This window comes from Hemitrygon akajei, chromosome 10 (assembly GCF_048418815.1).
Source record: "Hemitrygon akajei chromosome 10, sHemAka1.3, whole genome shotgun sequence".
Lineage (NCBI taxonomy): Eukaryota > Metazoa > Chordata > Chondrichthyes > Myliobatiformes > Dasyatidae > Hemitrygon > Hemitrygon akajei.
In genome coordinates, this window is record NC_133133.1 from 1,550,139 (window position 1) to 1,574,257 (window position 24,119).

General features: G+C 44.8%; 1 protein-coding gene across 3 annotated transcripts in view; it reads left to right on the forward strand.

The window, feature by feature from the left end:
- LOC140734043 (uncharacterized) overlaps positions 1 to 24,119 on the forward strand; it is a 135,946-nt gene that overhangs the window by 70,814 nt on the left and 41,013 nt on the right. For 2 of the 3 annotated variants that reach the window (XM_073057623.1, XM_073057624.1), the window contains exon 4: positions 1,420 to 2,005. The exons of the other annotated variant lie outside the window; for it this stretch is intronic. In XM_073057623.1, coding sequence (XP_072913724.1) covers positions 1,420 to 1,649 — 230 coding nt within the window. In that variant the 3' untranslated portion in view covers positions 1,650 to 2,005. Of the gene's footprint in view, positions 1 to 1,419; positions 2,006 to 24,119 lie in introns of those variants that run through there. 3 annotated transcript variants of the gene reach the window in all.

Genomic DNA, 24,119 nt, shown 5'->3' on the forward strand with positions numbered 1-24,119 from the left:
CTATCAGGTCACCTCTCATCTCCGTCACTCCAAGTTCACTTAACCTATTCTCATAAGACATGCTCCCCAATCCAGGCAACATCGTTATAAATCTCCTCTGCACACTTTCTATGGTTTCCACGTCCTTCCTGTAGTGAGGCAACCCGAACTGAGCACAGTACTCCAAGTGGGGTCTGACCAGGGTCCTGTATAGCTGCAACATTACCTCTCGGCTCTTAAACTCAATCCCACAATTGATGAAGGCCAATGCACTGTATGTCTTCTTAACCACAGAGTCAACCTGCGTAGCAGCTTTGAGTGTCCTATGGACTCAGAACTCAACATCCCTCTGATCCTCCACACTGCCAAGAGTCTTACCATTAATGCTATATTCTGCCATCATATTTGACCTACCAAAATGAACCACTTCACACTTAACTAAGTTGAACTCTATCTGCCACTTCTCAGCCCAGTTTTGCATCCTATCAATGTCCCGTTGTAACCTCTGACAGCCCTCCACACTATCCACAACACCTCCAACCTTTGTGTCATCAGCAAACTTACTAACCCATCCCTCCACTTCCTCATCCAGGTCATTTATAAAAATCACAAAGAGTAAGGGTCCCAGAACAGATCCCTGAGTCACACCACTGGTCACCGGCCTCCATGCAGAATATGACCTGTCTACAACCACTCTTTGCCTTCTGTGGTCAAGCCAGTTCTGGATCCATAAAGCAATGTCCCCTTGGATCCTATTCTTCCTTACTTTCTTAATAAGCCTTGCATGGTGTACCTTCTCAAATGCCTTGCTGAAATCCATATACACTACATCTGCGGCTCTACCTTCATCAATGTGTTTAGTCACATCCTGAGAAAATTCAGTCAGGCTCGTAAGGCACAACCTGCCTTTGACAAAGCCATGCTGACTATTCCTAATCATATTATACCTCTCCAAATGTTCATAAATCCTGCCTCTCAGGATCTTCTCCATCAACTTACCAAGCACTGAAATAAGACTCACTGGTCTATAATTTCCTGGGCTATTCCTACTCCCTTTCTTGAATAAGGGAACAACATCCGTAGCCCTCCAATCCTCCTGAACCTCTCCTGTCCCCATTGATGATGCAAAGATCATTGCCAGAGGCTCAGCAATCTCCTCCTTTGCTGCCCACAGTAGCCTGGGGTACATTTGTCCAGTCCTGGTGACTTACACAACTTGATGCTTTCCAAAAACTCCAGCACATTCTTGTCCTTAATATCTACAAGCTCAAGCTTTTCGGTCCACTGCAAGTCAATCCTATAATTGCCAAGATCCTTTTCTGTAGTGAATATTGAAGCAAAGTATTTATTAAGTACCACCACTATTTCCCCTGGTTCTATACACACTTTTCCACTATCACACTTGATTGGTCCTATTCTCTCATGTCTTATGCTGTACAGGAGTTGCTGGTGGGAAGAGGAGAGATGAGACTGGAAATGCTTCAAGGTTTGGTCTGCAGGGGGCGACAGAGGCTGGCTCTGAAGGCACTGGTCATGATGGAGGTTCTTTGATTGGAGCAGCTGTGACTACAAGAGCAGGACAGGGTTGGCAATTCTGCTCGATCTCATCTCCACAGTGGTTCCAGAAGACTAGATGCTTTGTCCAGCACCTCCGCTCTATTTCCTTGTGACCAGCCATTTTCGGTCCTATCTCTATTCCTGTTCCGACATGTCAGTCCATGGCCTCCTCTTCAGTCATGAAGAGGCCTCTCTCTCTCAGGCTGGAGGAGCATATTCCGTCTAGGTAGCCTCCAACCTGATGGCATGAACATTGGTTTCTCCAACTCCCAGTCATTTTTCCCTCCCCTTTCCCTCTTTTTCAATTCCCCACCCTGTCTTTCTTCACGTGCCTATCACCTCATTCTAGGGCCCTTCCTCCATCCCTTTCTTCCATGACCCACTTACCTCTCTGATCAGATTCCTTCTTCTCCAGCCCTTTACCTTTTCCACCCATCACCGTCCAGCTTCTCACTTCACCCTCCCTCCCCTACCCACATGGCTTCACCTATCTTCTCCTTTCCCCACCTGCGTATTCTGCCATATTTCCCTTCCATTCCAGACCTAATGAAGGTCTTGGCCTGACACATCGACTGTTTATTCCTCTCCATAGATGTGTCCTGACTTGCTGAGTTCCTCCAGCATTTTGTGTGTGTTGAAAGACTGAGACATGGGTCCCAAGAATAAATGACAGTGTAACATGTTAATTTCTGCTGTTGTCTGTAAGGAGTTTGTGTGTTCTTCCCATGACTACTTGGGTTTCCTCCAGGTTCTGCAGTTTCCTCCCACATTCCAAAGACTTACCGGTTCGCAGGTTAATTGGTCACATGGGTCTAATTGAGTGGTGCGGGCTCGTTGGGTTGGAAGGGTTTGTTACTGTTCTGTATCTCCAAATAAATAAAATAAAGAATGTAGCCCCCTGGCATGCCTTAGGCTTGCTCAGCTCGCTTCCGTCTAGGGGGAGCAGCCTTTGGCCCCGCCAAACTGGGTAGCCAGCTTGTGTGGATGCTGTGTAATGTCCCCACCCCACCAAATAACAGACAGTACACCATATCCAATTAAATGGGTTCACTTTATAGATCTTACTGGAACTAAGTGATCAATAATGATACAGTATATATGAAGGAAAAGAAAATAAAGAAAAGGCGCCAAAACTTATCAAAATCCAAACCACTTCGTGCACAACCATTGGAGCTCAATTAGCACAGTCTTCTGGCCACCATTCAATCCCCTCAGACCTCCTTGACTCATAGCTCAGGACCACCCAAAGTGATCAACCAAGCGCCCCCGGCACGTCTGTCTTCGTCTCCTCTCCTCGCCGAAAACCCTGGCCTCAGACCCCCGCTCGGGGTCCGTTCCATCGCCCAGATTATAGCATCGCGTCCTCTCTCTCTCAACCCCTCGTGCCAACTCCCCAAATGCCCACCAACAATGGTTTACAGACCCAGAAGAGAGAATAACATTAATCCCAATTGCTTAACAAATGAATACAATCCCTGTTATCAACAGCTCTAAGCCCAAACAAGCTGCAAGAGGAAGCACTTATCATAACAAAGAAGCATTCCTACTTTTAATGAAACGAAGAAGCCATCTTGATTAACATACGCAGTAACAAAGAGAAAAAAAGAAACCCCCTTACACCAATAAGAAACACCCTTACAAGAAGTAAAGCAAAATGTTTTCTTCATGAAAGTTCTTTCTCAAGCACTAATCAAGGATTTGCCATTTAGAACCATAGAACCATAGAACACTACAGCACAGTACAGGCCCTTCAGCCCTCTATGTTGTGCCGACCCATATAATCCTTTAAAAAAAAGTACTAAACCCACACTACCCCATAACCCTCCATTTTTCTTTCATCCATGTGCCTGTCCAAGAGGCTCTTAAATATCTCTAATGTTTTAGCCTCCACCACCATCCCTGGCAAGTCATTCCAGGCACTCACAACCCTCTGTGTAAAAAAAACTTACCCCTAATGTTTCCCTGAAACTTCCCTCCCTTAATTTTGTACATATGCCCTCTGGTGTTTGCTATTGGTGCCCTGGGAAACAGGTACTGACTATCCACCCTATCTATGCCTCTCATAATCTTGTAGACCTCTATCAAGTCCCCTCTCATTCTTCTATGCTCCAAAGAGAAAAGTCCCAGCTCTGCTAACCTTGCTTCATATGACTTGTTCTCCAAACCAGGCAACATCCTGGTAAATCTCCTCTGCACCCTCTCCATAGCTTCCACATCCTTCCTATAATGAGGTGACCAGAATTGAACACAATACTCTAAGTGCAGTCTCACCAGAGATTTGTAGAGTTGCAACATGACCTCTCTACTCTTGAACTCAATCCCCCTGTTAATGAAGCCTAGCATCCCATAGGCCTTCCTAACTGCCCAATCAACCTGTGCAGCGACCTTGAGGGATGTATGGATTTGAACCCCAAGGTCCCTTTGTTCCTCCACACTTTATTTTATTTACTTAGAGGCAGTGCAGAGTTGCCCATCCAGCCCACCGAGCACACCGCCCAGCAACCACGGGACCAATTAATCTACTAACCTACTAACTACTTGAGGAAAAACTTTTTCACGCAGAGAGTTGTGGATCTATGGAATGCTCTGCTTCAGAAGGTAGTGGAGGCCAATTCTCTGGATGCTTTCAAGAAAGAGTTAGATAGAGCTCTTGAAGATAGTGGAGTCAAGGGATATGGAGAGAAGACAGGAACGGGGTACTGATTGTGGATGATCAACCATGATCACATTGAATGGTGGTGCTGGCTCGAAGGGCCGAATGGCCTACTCCTGCACCTATTGTCTATTTTCTATTGTCTATAACCGGACTGTGAGAGGAAACTGGAGCACCTGGATGAAACCCATGCACACATGGGAAGAAATACAAACCTTCTTTCAGAGGATGCCTTTGAACTTGAACTCTGACTCCCTGACCTCTAGTAGTGTTGTGCTAACCACTACACTACTGCAGCACCATTAGTAATGGCATGGCTGTTACAGAAACATTTAATGGGATGGACAGGACAGGCTGCTCAGTGTTCCGGTTACAGCAGCCACTGGTGTGACAAATGAGGCAGAGTGAGTGGCTTAAATGTCAGAGGGCTAGCATATTGGGAACAGTGACCATAATTCTGTTAGTTTCAGGGCAGTCAGGGAAAAAATTAGGACTGGTCCTACATTTGATTGGGATTAGATGGGAACTTGATTGGTAGAGGCTGGTTGCAGGTAGAGACATGTCTGGCAGGTGACAAACTTTTAAAAGTGAGATTCGGAGAGTTCAGGGTGGCAGATGATTGCTAGAGTGAAGGGCAAGGCTGGGAGGATAACAAGGGATAGTGAGGCTCCAGTTATGACAAAGGAACAATTATTGCTCCTCAACCATCAGGCTCTTGACCCAGAGTGGATAACTTCACTCACCCCAACAATGAACTCTTCCCACAAATTATGAACTCACTTTCAAGGATTCTTCACCTCATTTTCTTGATATTTATTGCTTTATTACTATTATTATGTTGTTTGCTTTTTAGCATTTTCATATTTGCAGAGTTTATTATCTTTTGCAAATTAGAAACATAGAAACATAGAAAACCTACAGCACAATACAGGCCCTTCGGCCCACAAAGCTTTACTGAACATGTCCCTACCTTAGAAATTACTAGGCTTACCCCAGCACTCTATTTTTCTAAGCTCCGTGTACCTATCCAAAAGTCTTTTAAAGGACCCTATCATAACCGCCTCCACCACCATTGCCAGCAGCCCATTCCACGCAATCAACACTCTGTGTAAAAAACATACCCCTGACATCTTCTCTGTACCTACTCCCCAGCACCTTAAACCTGTGTCCTCTTGTGGCAACCATTTCAGCCCTGGGAAAAAGCCTCTGACAATCCACATGATCAATGCCTCTCATCATCTTATACACCTCTATCAGGTCACCTCTCATCCTCTGTTGCTCCAAGGAGAAAAGGCCAAGTTCACTCAACCTATTCTCATAAGGCATGCTCCCCAATCCAGGCAACATCCTTGAAAATCTCCTCTGCACCCTTTCTATGGTTTCCACATCCTTCCTGTAGTGAGGCAACCAGAACTGAGCACAGAACTCCAAGTGGGGTCTGTACAGGGTCCTATATAGCTGCAACATTAACCTCTGGCTCTTAAACTCAATCACAACGATTGATGAAAGCCAATGCACCGTATGCCTTTTTAATAACAGAGTCAACCTGCACAGCTACTTTGAGCGTCCTATGGACTCAGACCCCTAGATCCCTCTGATCCTCCACACTGCCATTAATGCTATATTCTGCCATCATATTTGACTTACCAAAATGAACCACTTCACACTTATCTGGGTTGAACTCCATCTGCCACTTCTCAGCCCAGTTTTGCATCCTATCAATGTCCTGCTGTAACCTCTGACAGCCCTCCACACTATCCACAACACCACCAACCTTTGTGTCATCAGCAAACTTACTAACCCATTCCTCCACTTCCTCATCCAGGTCATTTATAAAAATCATGAAGAGTGAGGCTCCCAGAACAGATCCCTGAGGCACTCCATTGGTCACCGACCTCCATACAGAATATGACCCATCTACAATTACTCTTTGCTTTCTGTGGGCAAGCCAGTTCTAGATCCACAAAGCAATGTCCCCTTGGATCCCATGCCTCCTTACTTTCTCAATATGCCTTGCACGGGGTACCTTATCAAATGCCTTGCTGAAATCCATATACACTACATCTACTGTTCTTCCTTCATCAATGTGTTTAGTCACATCCTCAAACAATTCAATCAGGCTCGTAAGGCATGACCTGCTCTTGACAAAGCCATGCTGAGTATTCCAAATCATATTATACCTTTCCAAATGTTCATAAATCCTGCCTCTCAGGATCTTCTCCAACATCTTACCAACCACCGAAGTAAGGCTCACTGGTCCATAATTTCCTGGGTTATCTCGACTCCCTTTCTTGAATAAAGGAACAACTTCCGCAACCCTCCAATCCTCTGGAACCTCTCCCATCCCCATTGATGATTCAAAGATCATTGCCAGAGGCTCAGCAATCTCCTCCCTCGCCTCCCGCAGTAGCCTGGGGTACATTTCGTCCAGTCCCAGTGACTTATCCAACTTGATGCTTTCCAAAAGCTCCAGCACATCCTCTTTCTTAATATCTACATGCTCAAGCTTTTCAGTCCGCTGCAAGTTATCCCTACAACCGCCAATATCCTTTTCCATAGTGAATACTGAAGTAAAGTATTCATTAAGTAGCTCTGCTATTTCCTCCGGTCCATACATACTTTCCCATTGTCTCATCGGAACTTCCCTGTCTCATTGGATAGTCAAATTGATTGTTAGTCCGTCATGTTTTGTGTGGCCTTTCACTGATTCTATTGTGTTTCTTTGTATTTACCATGAATGCCTGTAAGAAAATGAATCCCAGGGTTGTATATGGTGATATAATAAATGTACTTTGAACTTGAACTTTGAGAAGGAGGTGTACATCATCTGGGATGCAGCAAAAGCCTTGAGTAATACAGGGATGCAGGCTTATTCAGAAAGTCAGAAGGCATGGGATCCAGGGAAGTTTGGCTAGGGGGATTCAGAATTGGCTTGCCTGCGGAAAGCAAAGGGTCATGGTGGAGGGAGTACATTCGGATTGGAGGTTTGTGACTAGTGGTGTCCCACAAGGATCATTTCTGGGACCTCTACTTTTCGTGAATTTTATTAACAACCTGGATGTTGGGGTAGAAGGGTGGTTTGGCAAGTTTGCAGATGACACAAAGGTTGGTGGTGTTGTGGATAGTGTAGCGGATTGTTGATGATTGCAGAAAGACATTGATAGGATGCAGAAGTGGGCTGAGAAGTGGCAGATGGAGTTCAACCCGGAGAAGTGTGAGGTGGTACACTTTGGAAGGACAAACTCCAAGGCTGAGTACAAAATAAATGGCAGGATACTTGGTAGTGTGGAGGAGCAGAGGGATCTGGGGGTACATGTCCACAGATCCCTGAAAGTTGCCTCACGGGTAGTTAAGAAAGATTTTGGGGTGTTAGCTTTAGTCAAGGGATAGAGTTTAAGAGTCGCGAGGTAATGATGCAGCTCTATAAAACTCTGGTTAGGCCACACTTGGAGTACTGTGTCCATTTCTGGTTGCCTCACTATAAGAAAGATGTGGAAGCATTGGAAAGGGTACAGAGGAGATTTACCAGGATGCTGCCTGGTTTAGAGAGTATGCATTATGATCAGAGATTAAGGGAGCTAGGGCTTTACTCTTTGGAGAGAAGGAGGATGAGAGGAGACAGGATAGAGGAATACAAGATATTAAGAGGAATAGATAGAGTGGACAGCCAGCGCCTCTTTCCCAGGGCACCACTGCTCAATACAAGAGGACATGGCTTTAAGGTAAGGGGAGGGAAGTTCAAGGGGGATATTAGAGGAAGGCTTTTCACTCAGAGAGTGGTTGGTGTGTGGAATGCACTGCCTGAGTCAGTGGTGGAGACAGATACACTAGTGAAATTTAAGAGACCACTAGACAGGTATATGGAGGAATCTAAGGTGGGGGGTTATATGGGAGGCAAGATTTAAGGGTCAGCAGAATATTGTGGGCCAAAGGGACTGTACCGTGATCCACTATTCTATGTTCTTTGAATACAAGCATGAAAAAAAGAAAAAAAGCATGAAGGAGGTGTGGGATGGGATGAAGATCATCACCGGATGCGGTGCAAAGCGGGGGGCGAACATAAGTGGAGATGTGGAGAAAGCGAACCAGCTGAACAACTTCTTCAACAGGTTCGACAGCTCAATCTCATCCTCACCGCAGAAATCCACACCAGGCTTACTTCCCTCACAGGAAAATAGCCACTCACAGGAGACCTTGCCCACGCCCAGGATTACGGCTGCACAGGTGGAAGGTCAACTGAGGAAGATCTGTACCAGCAAGGCGGCTGGACCGGATGGAGTTTCCCCACGATTACTGAGGGCCTGTGCGACTGAGCTGGGAGAACCACTACATCGCATCTTCAACATGAGCCTGGAGCAGAGAAGAGTACCCAGACAGTGGAAAACATCCTGTATTGTCCCGGTACCGAAGAAACCACAACCAAAGGAGTTGAATGACTTCAGACCTGTTGCCTTGACGTCGCACGTTATGAAGACCATGGAGCGGCTGATAATACAGAATCTGAGGCCACAAACCAGGCACGCCCAGGATCCTCTTCAGTTTGCGTATAAGGAGAAGGTGGGAGTGGAGGATGCTATCACGTATTTGCTGCACAAATCACTCTCTCACCTAGAGGGGGTCAGTTGTGCTGTGAGGATTACATTCCTTGACTTCTCTAGTGCCTTTAACACCATCCAGCCCAAGATCTTAAGGCACAAACTAACGGAGATGGGAGTAGACTCTCACATGGTGGATTGGATAGTGGACTACTTGACAGATAGACCTCAGTATGTGCGGTTGGGAGACTGTAGGTCTGACACGGTGGTCAGCAGCACAGGGGCGCCGCAGGGAACCGTACTCTCTCCGGTCCTGTTCACCCTGTACACATCAGACTTCCAATATAACTCAGAGTCCTGCCATGTGCAGAAGTTCGCTGATGACACGGCCATAGTGGGGTGTGTCAGGAATGGACAGGAGGAGGAGTATAGGAAACTGATACAGGACTTTGTGATATGGTGCAACTCAAACTACCTGCGTCTCAATATCACCAAGACCAAGGAGATGGTGGTGGACTTTAGGAGATCTAGGCCTCATATGGAGCCAGTGATCATTAATGGAGAATGTATGGAGCAGGTTAAGACCTACAAGTATCTGGGAGTACAGTTAGACGAGAAGCTAGACTGGACTGCCAACACAGATGCCTTGTGCAGGAAGGCACAGAGTCGACTGTACTTCCTAAGAAGGTTGGCGTCATTCAATGTCTGTAGTGAGATGCTGAAGATGTTCTATAGGTCAGTTGTGGAGAGCGCCCTCTTCTTTGTGGTGGTGTGTTGGGGAGGAAGCATTAAGAAGAGGGACGCCTCATGTCTTAATAAGCTGGTAAGGAAGGCGGGCTCTGTCGTGGGCAAAGTACTGGAGGGTTTAACATCGGTAGCTGAGCGAAGGGCGCTGAGTAGGCTACGGTCAATTATGGATAACTCTGAACATCCTCTACATAGCACCATCCAGAGACAGAGAAGCAGTTTCAGCGACAGGTTACTATCGATGCAATGCTCCTCAGACAGGATGAAGAGGTCAATACTCCCCAATGCCATTAGGCTTTACAATTCTACTGCCAGGACTTAAGAACCTTTTAAAAGCTATTATTAATGCTTTTTGAGATAGTGATTTAGATGCATATCATATTTTTTACTGAGTTAAGTATTGTATGTAATTAGTTTTGCTACAACAAGTGTATGGGACATTGGAAAAAAAGTTGAATTTCCCCATGGGGATGAATAAAGTATCCATCTATCTATCTATCTATCTATCTATCTATCTATCTACACTTCAGAAAAATATCAGGAAGGTAAAAATCAGACATGAAGAATCCCTGACAGGCAAGGTAAGGGAGAATCCTCAGGGATTCTTGTACTCAAAGACTACATCAGGGTCCCTCTCTCTGTTAGAGAGGAGGCGATAACCCCACTTTCACACTGACTGGTTGATTTCAGTAGATGAGAAGTGTCCTGGCCAGTCCAGAAAGTGCCTACAACCCCGGCCCGCTGAACTCTAACCTCCAGGTGTTCATTCCCCGGGCACCTGGAACCTTCAGTTGCTGGCCCCTTTCACACAGATGCTAAAACAGTAAGTGTGACTTTGTCACAACCTCCCACATGGAGCCCTCTGGCTTATAGTGCAAGAGTGAAACCCCTGCACTGCCTCCCACAGCCTCCACAAAATGGTAAATCGTGGGCAGAAGCAATATTTCATCCCACGAATCAGTTTCAGCAAAGAACACAACTTTGGTCTAGCATCAGTCTCACGCTGACACACACTGCAACCACATAGGTCCTGTGGCCGCAAGAGCTCACCTGCGCTTCTACTTCCTAAGGAGGCTAAGGGAATTCAGCATAACCTCATCGACCCTCAGCAATTTTTATCAATGCACCAAAGATCCAGATGTGTCCTAACTTGGTACAGTATCTGCTCTATCTGTGACCGTAAGAAACTGCAGAGAGTTGTGGACACAGCTGAATACATCATGGAAACCAGCCTCTGTCTACACTTCTCACTGCCTCATTAAAGCAGCCAGTATAACCAAAGACCCACACACTTTGGAGATTCTATATTCTCCCCACCCCCAGGCTTTTGCATCAGACTGAAGATACAAAAGCCTGAAAACGTCCCACCAAGGTCATGGACACCTTCTATTCCACTGTTATAATGAATCCCTAGTATGAGAAGATGTGGTCTCTTGACCTCACCATCTACCTTGCACCTTATTGTCTACCTGCTCTGCACTTCCTCTATAACTGTTGTACTTTATTCTGATTCTATTATTGATTTTACCTTGTACTGTAATGAATTGATTTGTTACAATGGCATACTAAACAGTTTCTCACTGCATCTTGGTGCATGTGACAAAACTTACTTACCGAGTTTGAACCGGACTCTGCCATCATCCCAGGAACGGATGTAGCCTAACGCATTTATTCCTGCTACCAAAGTGCATGACCATACACGTCCTACACTGATTCTATCTGACTTCTTTTCCAATTCTCCCGAACGGTCCAAATCCTTCTGCAGACTCCCTACTTCCTCAACATAACTGCCCCTCCACCTATCTTTGAATCATCTGCAAACATGTTCACAAAGTCATCAATTCTTTCATCAAAATTATTGACATACAATGTAAAAAGAAGCAGTCCCAACACCAAGCGCTGCGGAACACCACTAGACACCGGCAGAAAACTGAAAAAGGCCTCCTTTATTCCTACTGTTTGACTCCTGCCAGTCAGCTAATCTTCTATCCATGCTGCTATCTTTCCTGTAATACCATAGGGTCATATCATATGAAGCAGCTTCTTATGTGGAAATTATCAAAGGCCTTCTGAAGATCCAAATAAACAATGTCCACTGACTCTTCTTTGTCTATCCTGTCTGTTATTTCCTCAAAGAATTCTAACAGATTTGTCCGGAAAGATTTCCTCTTAAAGAAGCAAGGACGCCTTTGGCCTATTTTATCATGTGTCTCATCCTTAAGAATTGACTCCAACATTTTTCCAGCTACTGAGATCAGGTTATCTCGCCTACAATTTCCTTTCTTCTGTCACTCTCCCTTCTTGAAGACTGGAGTAACATCTGCAATTTTCCAGTCCTCTGGAACCATTCCAAAATTTAGTGATTCTTGAAATATCATTACTAACACCTTCACAATCTCTTCAGCCACCTCTTTCAGAATCCTGGGATTTAATTCATTTGATCCAGGTGACTTAAATACCTTCAGTCCTTTCAGCTTTCCAAATACCTTCTCCTTAGTAATAGCAACTACGGTCACTTCTAACCCAGACACTCCGAATTTCTGGCATACAGCTGGTGTCTTCCACAATGAAGACTGAAGCAAAGTACTTATTAAGTTCGTCCTCCATTTCTTTGTCCCCTGGAGAACTGGAAAATTGCAAATGTTACTCCACTGCTTAAGAAGGGAGGAAGGCAAAAGACCTCAGAGGTTGGGGAAATGTTGGAGCCTATTGTTAACAATGAGATTTGAGGTACTTGGAGGCTAATGATAAAATAAATCAAAGTCAGCATGGTTCCTGTAAAGGGAAATCCTGCCTGACAAGTCTGTTAGAGTTCTCTGAGGTGGAAAAGGAAGGTGGACAAAGGAGAGATAGTAGATGTCATTTACTTGGATTTTCAGAAGGTGTTTGGTAAGGTGCCACACATGGATCTTTAGGAGATCTAGGCCTCATATGGAGCCAGTGATCATTAATGGAGAATGTATGGAGCAGGTTAAGACCTACAAGTATCTGGGAGTACAGTTAGACGAGAAGCTAGACTGGACTGCCAACACAGATGCCTTGTGCAGGAAGGCACAGAGTCGACTGTACTTCCTAAGAAGGTTGGCGTCATTCAATGTCTGTAGTGAGATGCTGAAGATGTTCTATAGGTCAGTTGTGGAGAGCGCCCTCTTCTTTGTGGTGGTGTGTTGGGGAGGAAGCATTAAGAAGAGGGACGCCTCATGTCTTAATAAGCTGGTAAGGAAGGCGGGCTCTGTCGTGGGCAAAGTACTGGAGGGTTTAACATCGGTAGCTGAGCGAAGGGCGCTGAGTAGGCTACGGTCAATTATGGATAACTCTGAACATCCTCTACATAGCACCATCCTGAGACAGAGAAGCAGTTTCAGCGACAGGTTACTATTGATGCAATGCTCCTCAGACAGGATGAAGAGGTCAATACTCCCCAATGCCATTAGGCTTTACAATTCTACCGCCAGGACTTAAGAACTTTTTAAAAGCTATTATTAATGCTTTTTGAGATAGTGATTTAGATGCATATCATATTCTTTACTGAGTTAAGTATTGTATGTAATTAGTTTTGCTACAACAAGTGTATGGGACATTGGAAAAAAGTTGAATTTCCCCATGGGGATGAATAAAGTATCTATCTATCTATGAGGCTGCTTAAAAAGATAAAATCCTATGGCATTACTTCAAAGATACTGGCATGGATAGAGGAATGGCTGACAGGCAAGAAGCAGCGAGTGGGAATAAAGGGGGCCTTTTCTGGTTGCTACTAGTGACTAGTGGTGTTCCTCAGGGGTCAGTATTGGGACCACTGCATTTCACATTGTCTGTCAATGATTTAGATATTTATGAATTTTATATTAGTCTGAGAAAAGTTTTGATTAATTGGACAATACAGATGATAAAGGTAGGAACTTAGTGATAGTAATGATACAATGAAAAAACATGTATTGTTTACAAGTACATTTGGGCAGCACAATAGCATAGTAATTAGTGCAAGCTACAGCTCAGGGTGTTTCTGACTTTATTTCTGGCAACACGGTAAGGAGAATATACACCTCCCTGTGAATCATGTGGACTTTCCCTGGGTGTTCCAGTTTCTTCCCACCGTCCAAATATCTGCTGGTTAGAAGGTTAATCGGTCAAAGGAAATTGTCCTGTGAGTAAGCTAGAGCTAAATTGGTGGGTTGCTAGGCAACGTGGCTCAGTTACAAATAAAATACATCCCTTTAGGCAAAAGGAAGTGTCAGATTTGGAAGTAAGTTCAAAGAAAACAATCTGTGGTAAATAAAAAGACAAACACATACATTCCACATAAATCTTGACCATTGGGAAAATTTCAGAATCCAGGAACAAATGGAAAAGTGAAATGTCACATCAGTAAGTGGAAGCTACACACCCAGTACAAACATTCCTTGTGATTAAAAAAGGAAATGCTAAAAACAGTTGATTCACTTTCCCTGGTACACAGATTGAGTCAGGTTTCGTTACACTGAAAAAGAGCAGAGAAATGTTGTATCTGTTGACATGGGAGATGCAAAACATATTGTGTACTGTGCTTCAGTGAGGAGTGACAGAGTCATAGAACACTAGAGCACAGAACAAGGCCCTTCAGCCCATCTAATCCATGCTGAACTATTAATCTGCCCAGTGTCATCAACCTGCACCAGACCATAGCCCTCCAGATCACTCCCATCCATGTGCATATCCAATTTTTTCTTAAATGTTGAAATTAAACCAGCACTCATCACTTCTGCTGGCAGCCTGTACCACACTTTCATCACCCTCTGAGTGAAAATAGAACGCGGAAACATAGAACATAGAAATCTACAGCATATTCCAGGCCCCTCGGCCCACAATGTTGTGTCGACCGTATAACGTACTCTAGAAACTGCCAAGAATTTACCTACCCCATAACCCTCTATTTTCCTAAGCTCCATGTACCTATCTAAGAGTTTCTTAAAAGACCCTATTGTACCCACTTCCACCACCATGACAGCAGTGCATTCCACACACCTACCACTCTATGTGTGAAAAACATATCTTTGACATCCCCTTTGTACCTACTTCCAAACACCTTAAAACTGTGCCCCCTTGTGTTAGCCATTTCAGCCCTGGGAAAAGGCCTCTGACTATCCACATTATCAATCCCTTTCATCACCTTATACAGCTCTGTCAGGTCACCTCTCATCCTGTGTAAGTCCAAGGAGAAAAGGCCAAGTTCACTCAACCTATTCTCATAAGGCATGCTCTCCAATCCAGGCAACATCCTTGTAAATCTCCTCTGCACCCTTTCGATAGTATCCACATCCTTCCTGTAATGAGATGATCAGAACTGAACACAGTACTCCAAGTGGGGTCTGACTAAGGTCTTATATAGCTGTAACATTACCTCACGGCTCTTGAAATCAGTCTCATGGTTGATGAAGGCCATCACACCATATACCTTCTTAACAACACTGTCAACTTGTGCAGCAGCTTTGAGTGTCCTATAGACATGGACTCCAAGATCTCACTGATCCTCCACACTGCCAAATTCTATCTTCAAATTTGACCTCCCGAAATGAACCATTTCACACTTATCTGGGTTGAACTCCAGCCACCGTTTCTCAGTCCAGTTCTGCATCTTATTAATGTTGCACTGTAACCTCTGACAATCCTCCAGACTATCCACAACACTCCCAACCTTTGTGTCATTAGCAAACCTACTAATCCACACTTCTACTTCCTCATCCAGGTCATTTATAAAAATCACAAAGGGAAGGGGGTCCCAGAACAGATCCCTGCGGAACACCACTGGTCACCGACCTCCATGAACCATCTGCAACTACCCTTTGCCTTCTTTGGGCAAGCGAATTCTGGATCAACAAAGCAAGATGTCCTTGGAGCCCATCCCTCGTTACTTTCTGAATGAGTCTCGCATGGGGAACCTTATCATATGCCTTACTGAAATCCATATACATTACATCCACTGCTGTACCTTCATCACTGTGTTTTGTTACATCCTCAAAGAATTCAATCAGATTCGTAAGGCATGACCTGCTCTTGACAAAGCCAGACTAACTATCCCTAATCAGATTATGTCTCTCCAAATGCTCATAAATCCTGCCTCTCAGGATCTTCTCCAACAACTTGTCTACCATGTTGCCCTTAAAGATTTCACTTTTCACCTTAACACATGACCTCTAGCTCTAGTCTCACCCAACCTTAGTGAAAAAAACCTGCTTACATTTACCTTCTCTGTACTCCTCATAATTCTGTATTCCTCTATCAAAACTCCCCTCAGTCTCCACTGTTTGAGGGAGTAAAGTCCTAATCTATTTAACTTTTCCTTGTAACTCAGGTTCTCAAGCCTTGGCAAAAGCCCTATAAATTTTCTCTACGCTCTTTCAATCTAATTGATATCTCTAGGTCTTCATCAGGAGGTCGGCAGTAACAACACAGGTCAAGCTTTTGTTTATCCTTTATCTTTAGTCTCCAGTTTACTGGAGGGTCAATGCAGCAGTCAGTGGAGTTAAGTGTTCTTCCTGTGCGATCAAAGACTGGTCCAGTGTCCCTGACATTTTCTGTGGAAGAGTGTCCATCTGTCTGACCACACAGATCTGATGGAGGAAAATATGGAAGGCAGTGTTGTAGGTTACAGTTTTAGAGAGGTGGTCACTCCTGGGTGACCACCAGGAGGGGCAGACGGGCAGTGCAGGAGCCCTTGTGGCTGTTCCCCTCTCTAAAACCTATAGTGCTTAGAGAAGCGTGGTATAGAACATAGAACAGTACAGCACATTACAGGCCCTTCAGCCCACAATGTTGTACTGACCCTCAAACCCTGCCTCCTATATAACCCCCACCTTAAATTCCTCCATATACCTGTCTAGTAGTCTCTTAAACTTCACTAGTGTATCTGACTCAGGCAGTGCATTCCATGCAGCAACCACTCTCTGAGTGAAAAACCTTCCTCTAATATCCCCCTTGAACTTCCCTCCCCTTACCTTAAAGCCATGTCCTCTTGTACTGAGCAGTGGTGCCCTGGGGAAGAGGCACTGGCTGTCAACTTTATCTATTCCTCAATATCTTGTACATCTCTATCATGTCTCCTCTCATCCTTCCTCTCTCCAGAGAGTAAAGCCCTAGCTCCCGTAATCTCTGATCATAATGTATACTCTCTAAAACAGGCAGCATCCTGGTAAATCTCCTCTGTACCCTTTCCAATGCTTCCACATCCTTCCTATAGTGAGGTGACCAGAAATGGACACAGTTCTCCAAGTGTGGCCTAACCAGAGTTTTATAGAGCTGCATCATTACATCGCGGCTCTTAAACTCTATCCCTCAACTTATGAAAGCTAACACCCCATAAGCTTTCTTAACTACCCTATCTACCTGTGAGGCAACTTTCAGGGATCTGTGAACATGTACCCCAAGATCCCACTGCTCCTCCACACTACCAAGTATCCTGCCATTTACTTTGTACTCTGCCTTGGAGTTTAACCTTCCAAAGTGTACCACCTCACACTTCTCGGGGTTGAATTCCATCTGCCACTTCTCAGCCCACTTCTGCATCCTATCAATGTCTCTCTGCAATCTTCAACAATCCTCTACACTATCTACAACACCACCAACCTTTGTGTCACCTGCAAACTTGCCAACCCACCCTTCTACCCCCACATCCAGGTCATTAATAAAAATCACGAAAAGTAGAGGTCTCAGAACAGATCCTTGTGGGACACCACAAGTCACAACCGTCCAATCTGATTGTACCCCCTCCACCACGACCCACTGCCATCTGCAGGCAAGCCAATTCTGAATCCACCTGGCCAAACTTCCCTGGATCCCATGCCTTCTGACTTTCTGAATGAGCCTACCGTGTGGCTTATTCAAATGCCTTACTAAAATCCATGTAGATCACATCCACTACATTAACCTCATCTATATGCCTGGTCACCTCCTCAAGGAACTCTATCAGGCTTGTTAGACACGATGTGCCCTTCACAAAGCCATGCTGAATGTCCCTGATCAGACCATGATTCTCTAAATACCCATAGATTCTATCTCTAAGAATCTTTTCCAACAGCTTTCCTACCACAGACGTAAGGCTCACTGGTCTATAATTACCCGGACTATCCCTACTACCTTTTTTGAACAAAGGGACAACATTCGCCTCCCTCCAGTTCTCTGGTACCATTCCCGTGGACAACGAGGACATAAAGATCCTAGCCAGAGGCTCAGCAATCTCTTCCCTTGCCTCGTGGAGCAGCCTAAGGAATATTCTGTCAGGCCCCAGGGACTTAACCATCCTAATGTATTTTAACAACTCCAACATCTCATCTCCCTTAATATCAACATGCTCCAGAACATCCACCTCACTCATATTGTCCTCACCGTCATCAAGTTCCCTCTCATTGGTGAATACCTTATTTCTAAGGCAAGGTGACAGCAGCAGACAGGTCTGACTCAAAGTCAAAGTTCAAAGTAAATTTATTATCAAAGTATATATATGTCACTATATAAAACCCTGTGATTCAATTTCCTGACATTTCCAGGAAAATAATAAAATACAATAGAATTTATGAAAATCTATACATTTCTTCAGCAGCTTGAACGGGGCACGACTGCACAAGTGCATGAAAGTCGGCCTGTGAGGCAGCGGGAGAGTTTAAAAAGCAAGCAGGTTAATGGAGCGGGCGACGTAGTAGTGGGAGACAGAGTAGGAAGGCTTTGGCTCAAGAGGCTTCAGCGAACAGAGGCTGAGGACGAGCTTGCTCCCAGTGAGGTCAGGCTGTATAGGCTCCTTTAAAAACTCTAATTAACCCAGGAGTAGGTAATGGAGGCAGCAGTTAGGGCAGTCGAGTGCTCCGTTTGCAGTATGTGGGAAGTCAGGGCAAGCACAGCTGTCCCTGATGACTACACCTGTGCAACCAGCCGAGTTAGGGAACTGAAACTGCAGCTGGATGAACTTCAGATCATTCATAAGACAGAGGCAGAAATAAACAGGAGTTTCAGGGAGATAGTCACCCCTAAGAGTCAGGTAGCTGGGTGAATGTCAGGAGAGGGAAGGGGAATAGACAGAATGGCCGTTCCCATCAATAATAAGTATACTGTTTTGGATACTGTTGATGGGGACGACCTACCAGGGACAAGTTGTAGTGGTTGTGTCTCTGGCACCAAGACAGGACCCTTAGCTCAGAAAGGAAGGAGGGAAAAGAGGAGAGCAGAAGTGATAGGCAATTCGATAGTTAGGGGGAGAGATAAGAGGGTTTGTGGAAGAGATCGAGAATCCTGGATGGTCTGTTGCCTCCCTGGTGCCAGGGTCCGCAATATCTCAGATCGAGTTCTCTATTCTCAAGAGGGAGGGTGAGCAGCCGGATGTCGTGGTCCATGTAGGGACCAATGACGTGGGTAGGAAGAAGGAGGAGGTCCTGCAAAGAAAATTTAGGGAGTTAGGTGCAAAGTTAGTTGAAGGACAGGACCTCCAGGGTTGCAATCTCAGGATTGCTACCCGTGCCACGTGCTAGTGAGGCCAGAAATAGGCAGATAATGCAGCTAAATACACGGTTAAGGAGTTGGTGCAGGAGGGAGGGCTTCATGTTTCTGGACAATTGGGCCTTGTTCCAGGGAAGGTGGGACCTGTTCTGACGGTCGGGTTTCACCTGAACTGGAAGGGGACTAACATCCTTGCGAGAAGGTTTGCTAATGCTGCTCCGGGGGGTTTAAACTAGATTTGCAGGGGGGAGGGGAACCAGAGTGTTAGAGTAGATAGTGAGGTGGAGGAGGATAAAGGTCATGCAAGACCTGCAAGTATAGTGCATGAGTAAAGCCAGATCTAACATATAAAGAGGCTTTGAGGAAAGAGAAACCGAATACAGGGTGTAAAGGTAGGAAGGTAGAAGGGCTAAAGTGCGTGTACTTCAATGCAAGAAGCATCAGGAACAAAGGTGATGAACTGAGAGCTTGGATACATACATGGAACTATGATGTAGTGGCCATTACAGAGACTTGGCTGGCATCAGGGCAGGAATGGATTCTCAATATTCCTGGATTTCAGTGCTTTAAAAGGGATAAAGAGGGGGTAAAAAGGGGAGGAGGGGTGGCAATACTGGTCAGAGATACTATTACAGCAACAGAAAGGGTGAGTAATGTAGCAGGATCCTCTTTTGAGTCAGTATGGGTGGAAGTCAGGAACAGGAAGGGAACAGTTACTCTATTGGGAGTATTCCTATAGAATACTATATAGAACTGCTGGTAGCAGCAGAGATACCGAGGAGCAGATTGGAAGGTAGATTTTGGAAAGGTGCAAAAATAACAGGGTTGTTATCATGGTGACTTTAACTTCCCTAATATTGATTGGCACCTGATTAGTTCCAATGGTTTAGATGGGGCAGAGTTTGTTAAGTGCATCCAGGATGGATTCCTGTCACAGTATGTCGACAGGCCGACTAGGGGGAATGCCATACTGGATCTAGTATTAGGTAACAAACTGGGTCAGGTCACAGATCTCTCATTGGGTGAGCATCTGGGGGACAGTGACCACTGCTCCCTGGCCTTTAGTATTATCATGGAAAAGGACAGAATCAGAGAGGACAAGAAAATTTTTAATTGGGGAAGGGCAAATTATGAGGCTATAAGTCTAGAACTTGCGGGTGTGAATTGGGATGATGTTTTTGCAGGGAAATGTACTGTGGACATGTGGTCGATGTTTAGGGATCTCCTAAAGGATGTTAGGGATAAATTTGTCGCGGTGAGGAAGATAAAGAATGGTGATGTGAAGGAACCATGGGTGATAAGTGAGGTGGAGAATCTAGTCAGATGGAAGAAGGCAGCATATGTGAGGTTTAGGAAGCAAGGATCAGATGAGACTATTGAGGAATTTAGTTTAGCAAGAAAGAAACTTAAGAAGGGGCTGAGGAGAGCAAGAAGGGGACATAAGAAGGCCTTGGCGAGTAGGGTAAAGGAAAACCCCGTAGTAAGGCATTTAGGCCAGTTAGAAGAGTGGGCTGAAAGATGGCAGATGGAGTTTAATGCTGGTAAGTGTGAGGTGCTACATTTTGGTGGGAATAATCAAAATAGGACATAGATGGTAAATGGTAGGGCATTGAGGAATGCAGTAGAACAGAGTGATCTAGGAATAATGGTGTATAGTTCCTTGAAGGTGGAATCTCATGTGGATAGGGTGGTGAAGAAAGCTTTTGGTATGCTGGCCTTTCTAAATCAGAGCATTGAGTATAGGAGTTGGGATGTAATGTTAAAATTGTACAAGGCATTGGTGCGGCCAAATTTGGAGTATTGTGTACAGTTCTGGTCACCGAATTATAGGAAAGATGTCAACAAAATAGAGAGAGTACAGAGAAGATTTACTAGACTGTTACCTGGGTTTCAGCACCTAAGTTGCAGAGAAAGGTTGAACAAGTTAGCTCTTTATTCTTTGAAGCGTAGAATGTTGAGGGGGGACTTGATAGAGGTATTTAAAATTATGAGAGGGATAGATAGAGTTGATGTGGATAGGCTTTTTCCATTGAGAGTAGGGGAGATTCAAACAAGAGGACATGAGTTGAGAGTTAAGGGGCAAAAGTTTAGGTGTAACACAAGAGGGAACTTCTTTAGTCAGAGAGTGGTAGCTGTGTGGAATGAGCTTCCAGTAGAAGTGGTTGTGGCAGGTTCGATATTGTTAGTTAAAAAGAAAATTGGATAGGTATATGGACAGGAAAGGAATGGAGCGTTATGGGCTGAGTGCAGGTCGGTGGGACTAGGTGAGAGTAAACATTCGGCACAGACTAGAAGGTCTATATTTGACAAGAAGGTCTATATTTGACAAGGTCCCTCATGAGAGACTCATCCAGAAAGTCATGAGGCATGGGATAAATGGAGCATTGGCTGTTTGGATAAAAAATTGGCTTTAAGGAAGAAAGCAGAGGGTAGTTGTGGAAGGGAAGTATTCTGCCTGGAGGTCGGTGACTAGTGGAGTGCTGCAGGGATCTGTCCTGGGACACCTGCTATTTGTGATTTTTATAAATGACCTAGCTGTAGAGGCAGAAGGATGGGTGAGTAAGTTTGCAGATGACACGAAGATTGGAGGAGTTGTGGATGGAGCTGTAGGTTGTCGAAGGTTACAAGAGGATATAGACAGGCTGCAGAGTTGGGCAAAAAAATGGCAGATGGAGTTCAATCTGGATAAGTGTGAGGTGATGCATTTTGGTAGGACAAACCAGAAGACTGAGTACAGGATTAATGGTCAGTTACTTAAGAGTGTGGATGAACAAAGGGACCTTGGGGTTCAAATCCATGCATCCCTCAAGGTTGCTGCGCAGGTTGATAAGGTAGTTAAGAAGGCCTATGGGATGCTAGGCTTCATTAACAAGGGGATTGAGTTGAAGAGTAGAGAGGTCATGTTGCAACTCTACAAATCTCTGGTGAGACCGCACTTAGAGTATTGTGTTCACTTCTGGTCACCTCATTATAGGAAGGATGTGGAAGCTATGGAGAGGGTGCAAGGGAGATTTACCAGGATGTTGCCTGGTTTGGAGAACAAGTCATATGAAGCAAGGTTAGCAGAGCTGGGACTTTTCTCTTTGGAGCATAGAAGAATGAGAGAGGACTTGATAGAGGTTTACAAGATTATGAGAGGCATAGATAGGGTGGATAGTCAGTACCTGTTTCCCAGTGCACCAATAGCAAACACCAGAGGGCATATGTACAAAATTAAGGGAGGGAAGTTTAGGGGAGACATCAGGGGTAAGTTTTTTTACACAGAGGGTTGTGAGTGCCGGTAATGACTTGCCAGGGATGGTGGTAGAGGCTAAAACATTAGGGGTATTTAAGAGCCTCTTGGACAGGCACATGGATGAAAGAAAAATGGAGGGTTATGGGGTAGTGTGGGTTTAGTACTTTTTTAAAGGATTATATGGGTCAGCACAACATGGAGGGCTGAAGGGCTTGTACTGTGCTGTAGTGTTATATGGTTCTATGGTTCTCTTCTTCAATTATGTGAAGAACAAAATGTTACCATTATGTTGATATTAAGGGAGAAGATGTGTTGGAGTTGTTAAAATACATTAGGATGGATAAGTCCCTGGGGCCTGACGGAATATTCCCAGGCTGCTCAACAAGGTGAGGGAAGAGATTGCTGAGCCTCTGGCTAAGATCTTTATGTCCTCATTGTCCATGGGAAGGGTACCAGAGGATTGGAGGGAGGGAAATGTTGTCCTCTTGTTCAAAAAAGGTAGTAGGGATAGTCCGTGTAATTATAGACAAGTGAGCCTTAAGTCTGTGGTGGGAAAGCTGTTAGAGAAGATTCTTAGAGATACAATCTATGGGTATTTAGAGAATCATGGTCTGATCAGGGACAGTCAGCATGGCTTTGTGAAGGGCACATCATGTCTAACAAGCCTGATAGAGTTCCTTGAGGAGGTGACCAGGCATATAGATGAGGGTAGTGCAGTGGATGTGATCTACATGGATTTTAGTAAGGCATTTGACAAGATACCACACAGTAGGCTTATTCAGAAAGTCAGAAGGCATGGGATCCAGGGAAGTTTGGCCAGGTGGATTCAGAATTGGCTTGCCTGCAGAAGGCAGAGGGTCGTAGTGGAGGGAGTACATTCAGATTGGAGGGTTGTGACTCATGGTCTCCCACAAGGATCAGTTCTGGAATCTCTACTTTTCGTGATTTTTATTAACAAACTAGATGTGGGGGTAGAAGTGTGGGTTGGCAAGTTTGCAGACGACACCAAGGTTGGTGGTGTTGAGGATAGTATTGAGGTTTGTTGAAGATTGCAGAGAGACATTGATAGGATGCATAAGTGGCAGATGGAGTTCAACCCAGAGAAGTGTGAGGTGGTTCACTTTGGAAGGATAAGCTCCAAGGCAGAGTACAAAGTAAATTGCAGGATACTTGGAAGTGTGGAGGAGCAGAGGGATCTGGGGGTACATGTCCACAGATCCCTGAAAGTTGCCTCACAGGTGTAGATAGGGTAGTTAAGAAAGCTTATGGGGTGTTAGCTTTCATAAGTCGAGGGATATAGTTTAAAGGTCGTGAGGTAATGATGCAGCTCTATAAAACTCTGGTTAGGCCACACTTGGAGTTCTGTGTCCATTTCTGGTTGCCTCACTATAGGAAGGTTGTGGAAGCATTGGAAAGGGTACAGAGGAGATTTACCAGGATGCTGCCTGGTTTAGAGAGTCTGCATTATGATCAGAGATTACGGGAGCTAGGGCTTTACTCTCTGGAGAGAGAAAGGATGAGAGGAGACATGATAGAGGTATATAAGATATTAAGAGGAATAGATAGAGTGGACAGACAGCGCCTCTTCCCCAGGGCACCACTGCTCAGTACAAGAGGACATGGTTTTAAGGTAAGGGGTGGGAAGTTCAAGGGGGATATTAGAGGAAGGTTTTTTACTCAGAGAGTGGTTGGTGCATGGAATGCACTGCCTGAGTCGGTGGAGGCAGATACACTAGTGAAATTTAAGAAACTACTAGACAGTTATATGGAGGAATTTAAGATGGAGGGTTATATGGGAGGCAGGGTTTAAGAGACAGCACAACATTGTGGGCCGAAGGGCCTGTACTGTGCTGTATTGTTCTATGCTCTATGTTCTATAAACAAGAGTGACAAACAACCAACAAACAAAAGAAGACAAATTTGCAAACTTGAAAAAGTAAGTATCTAAATAATA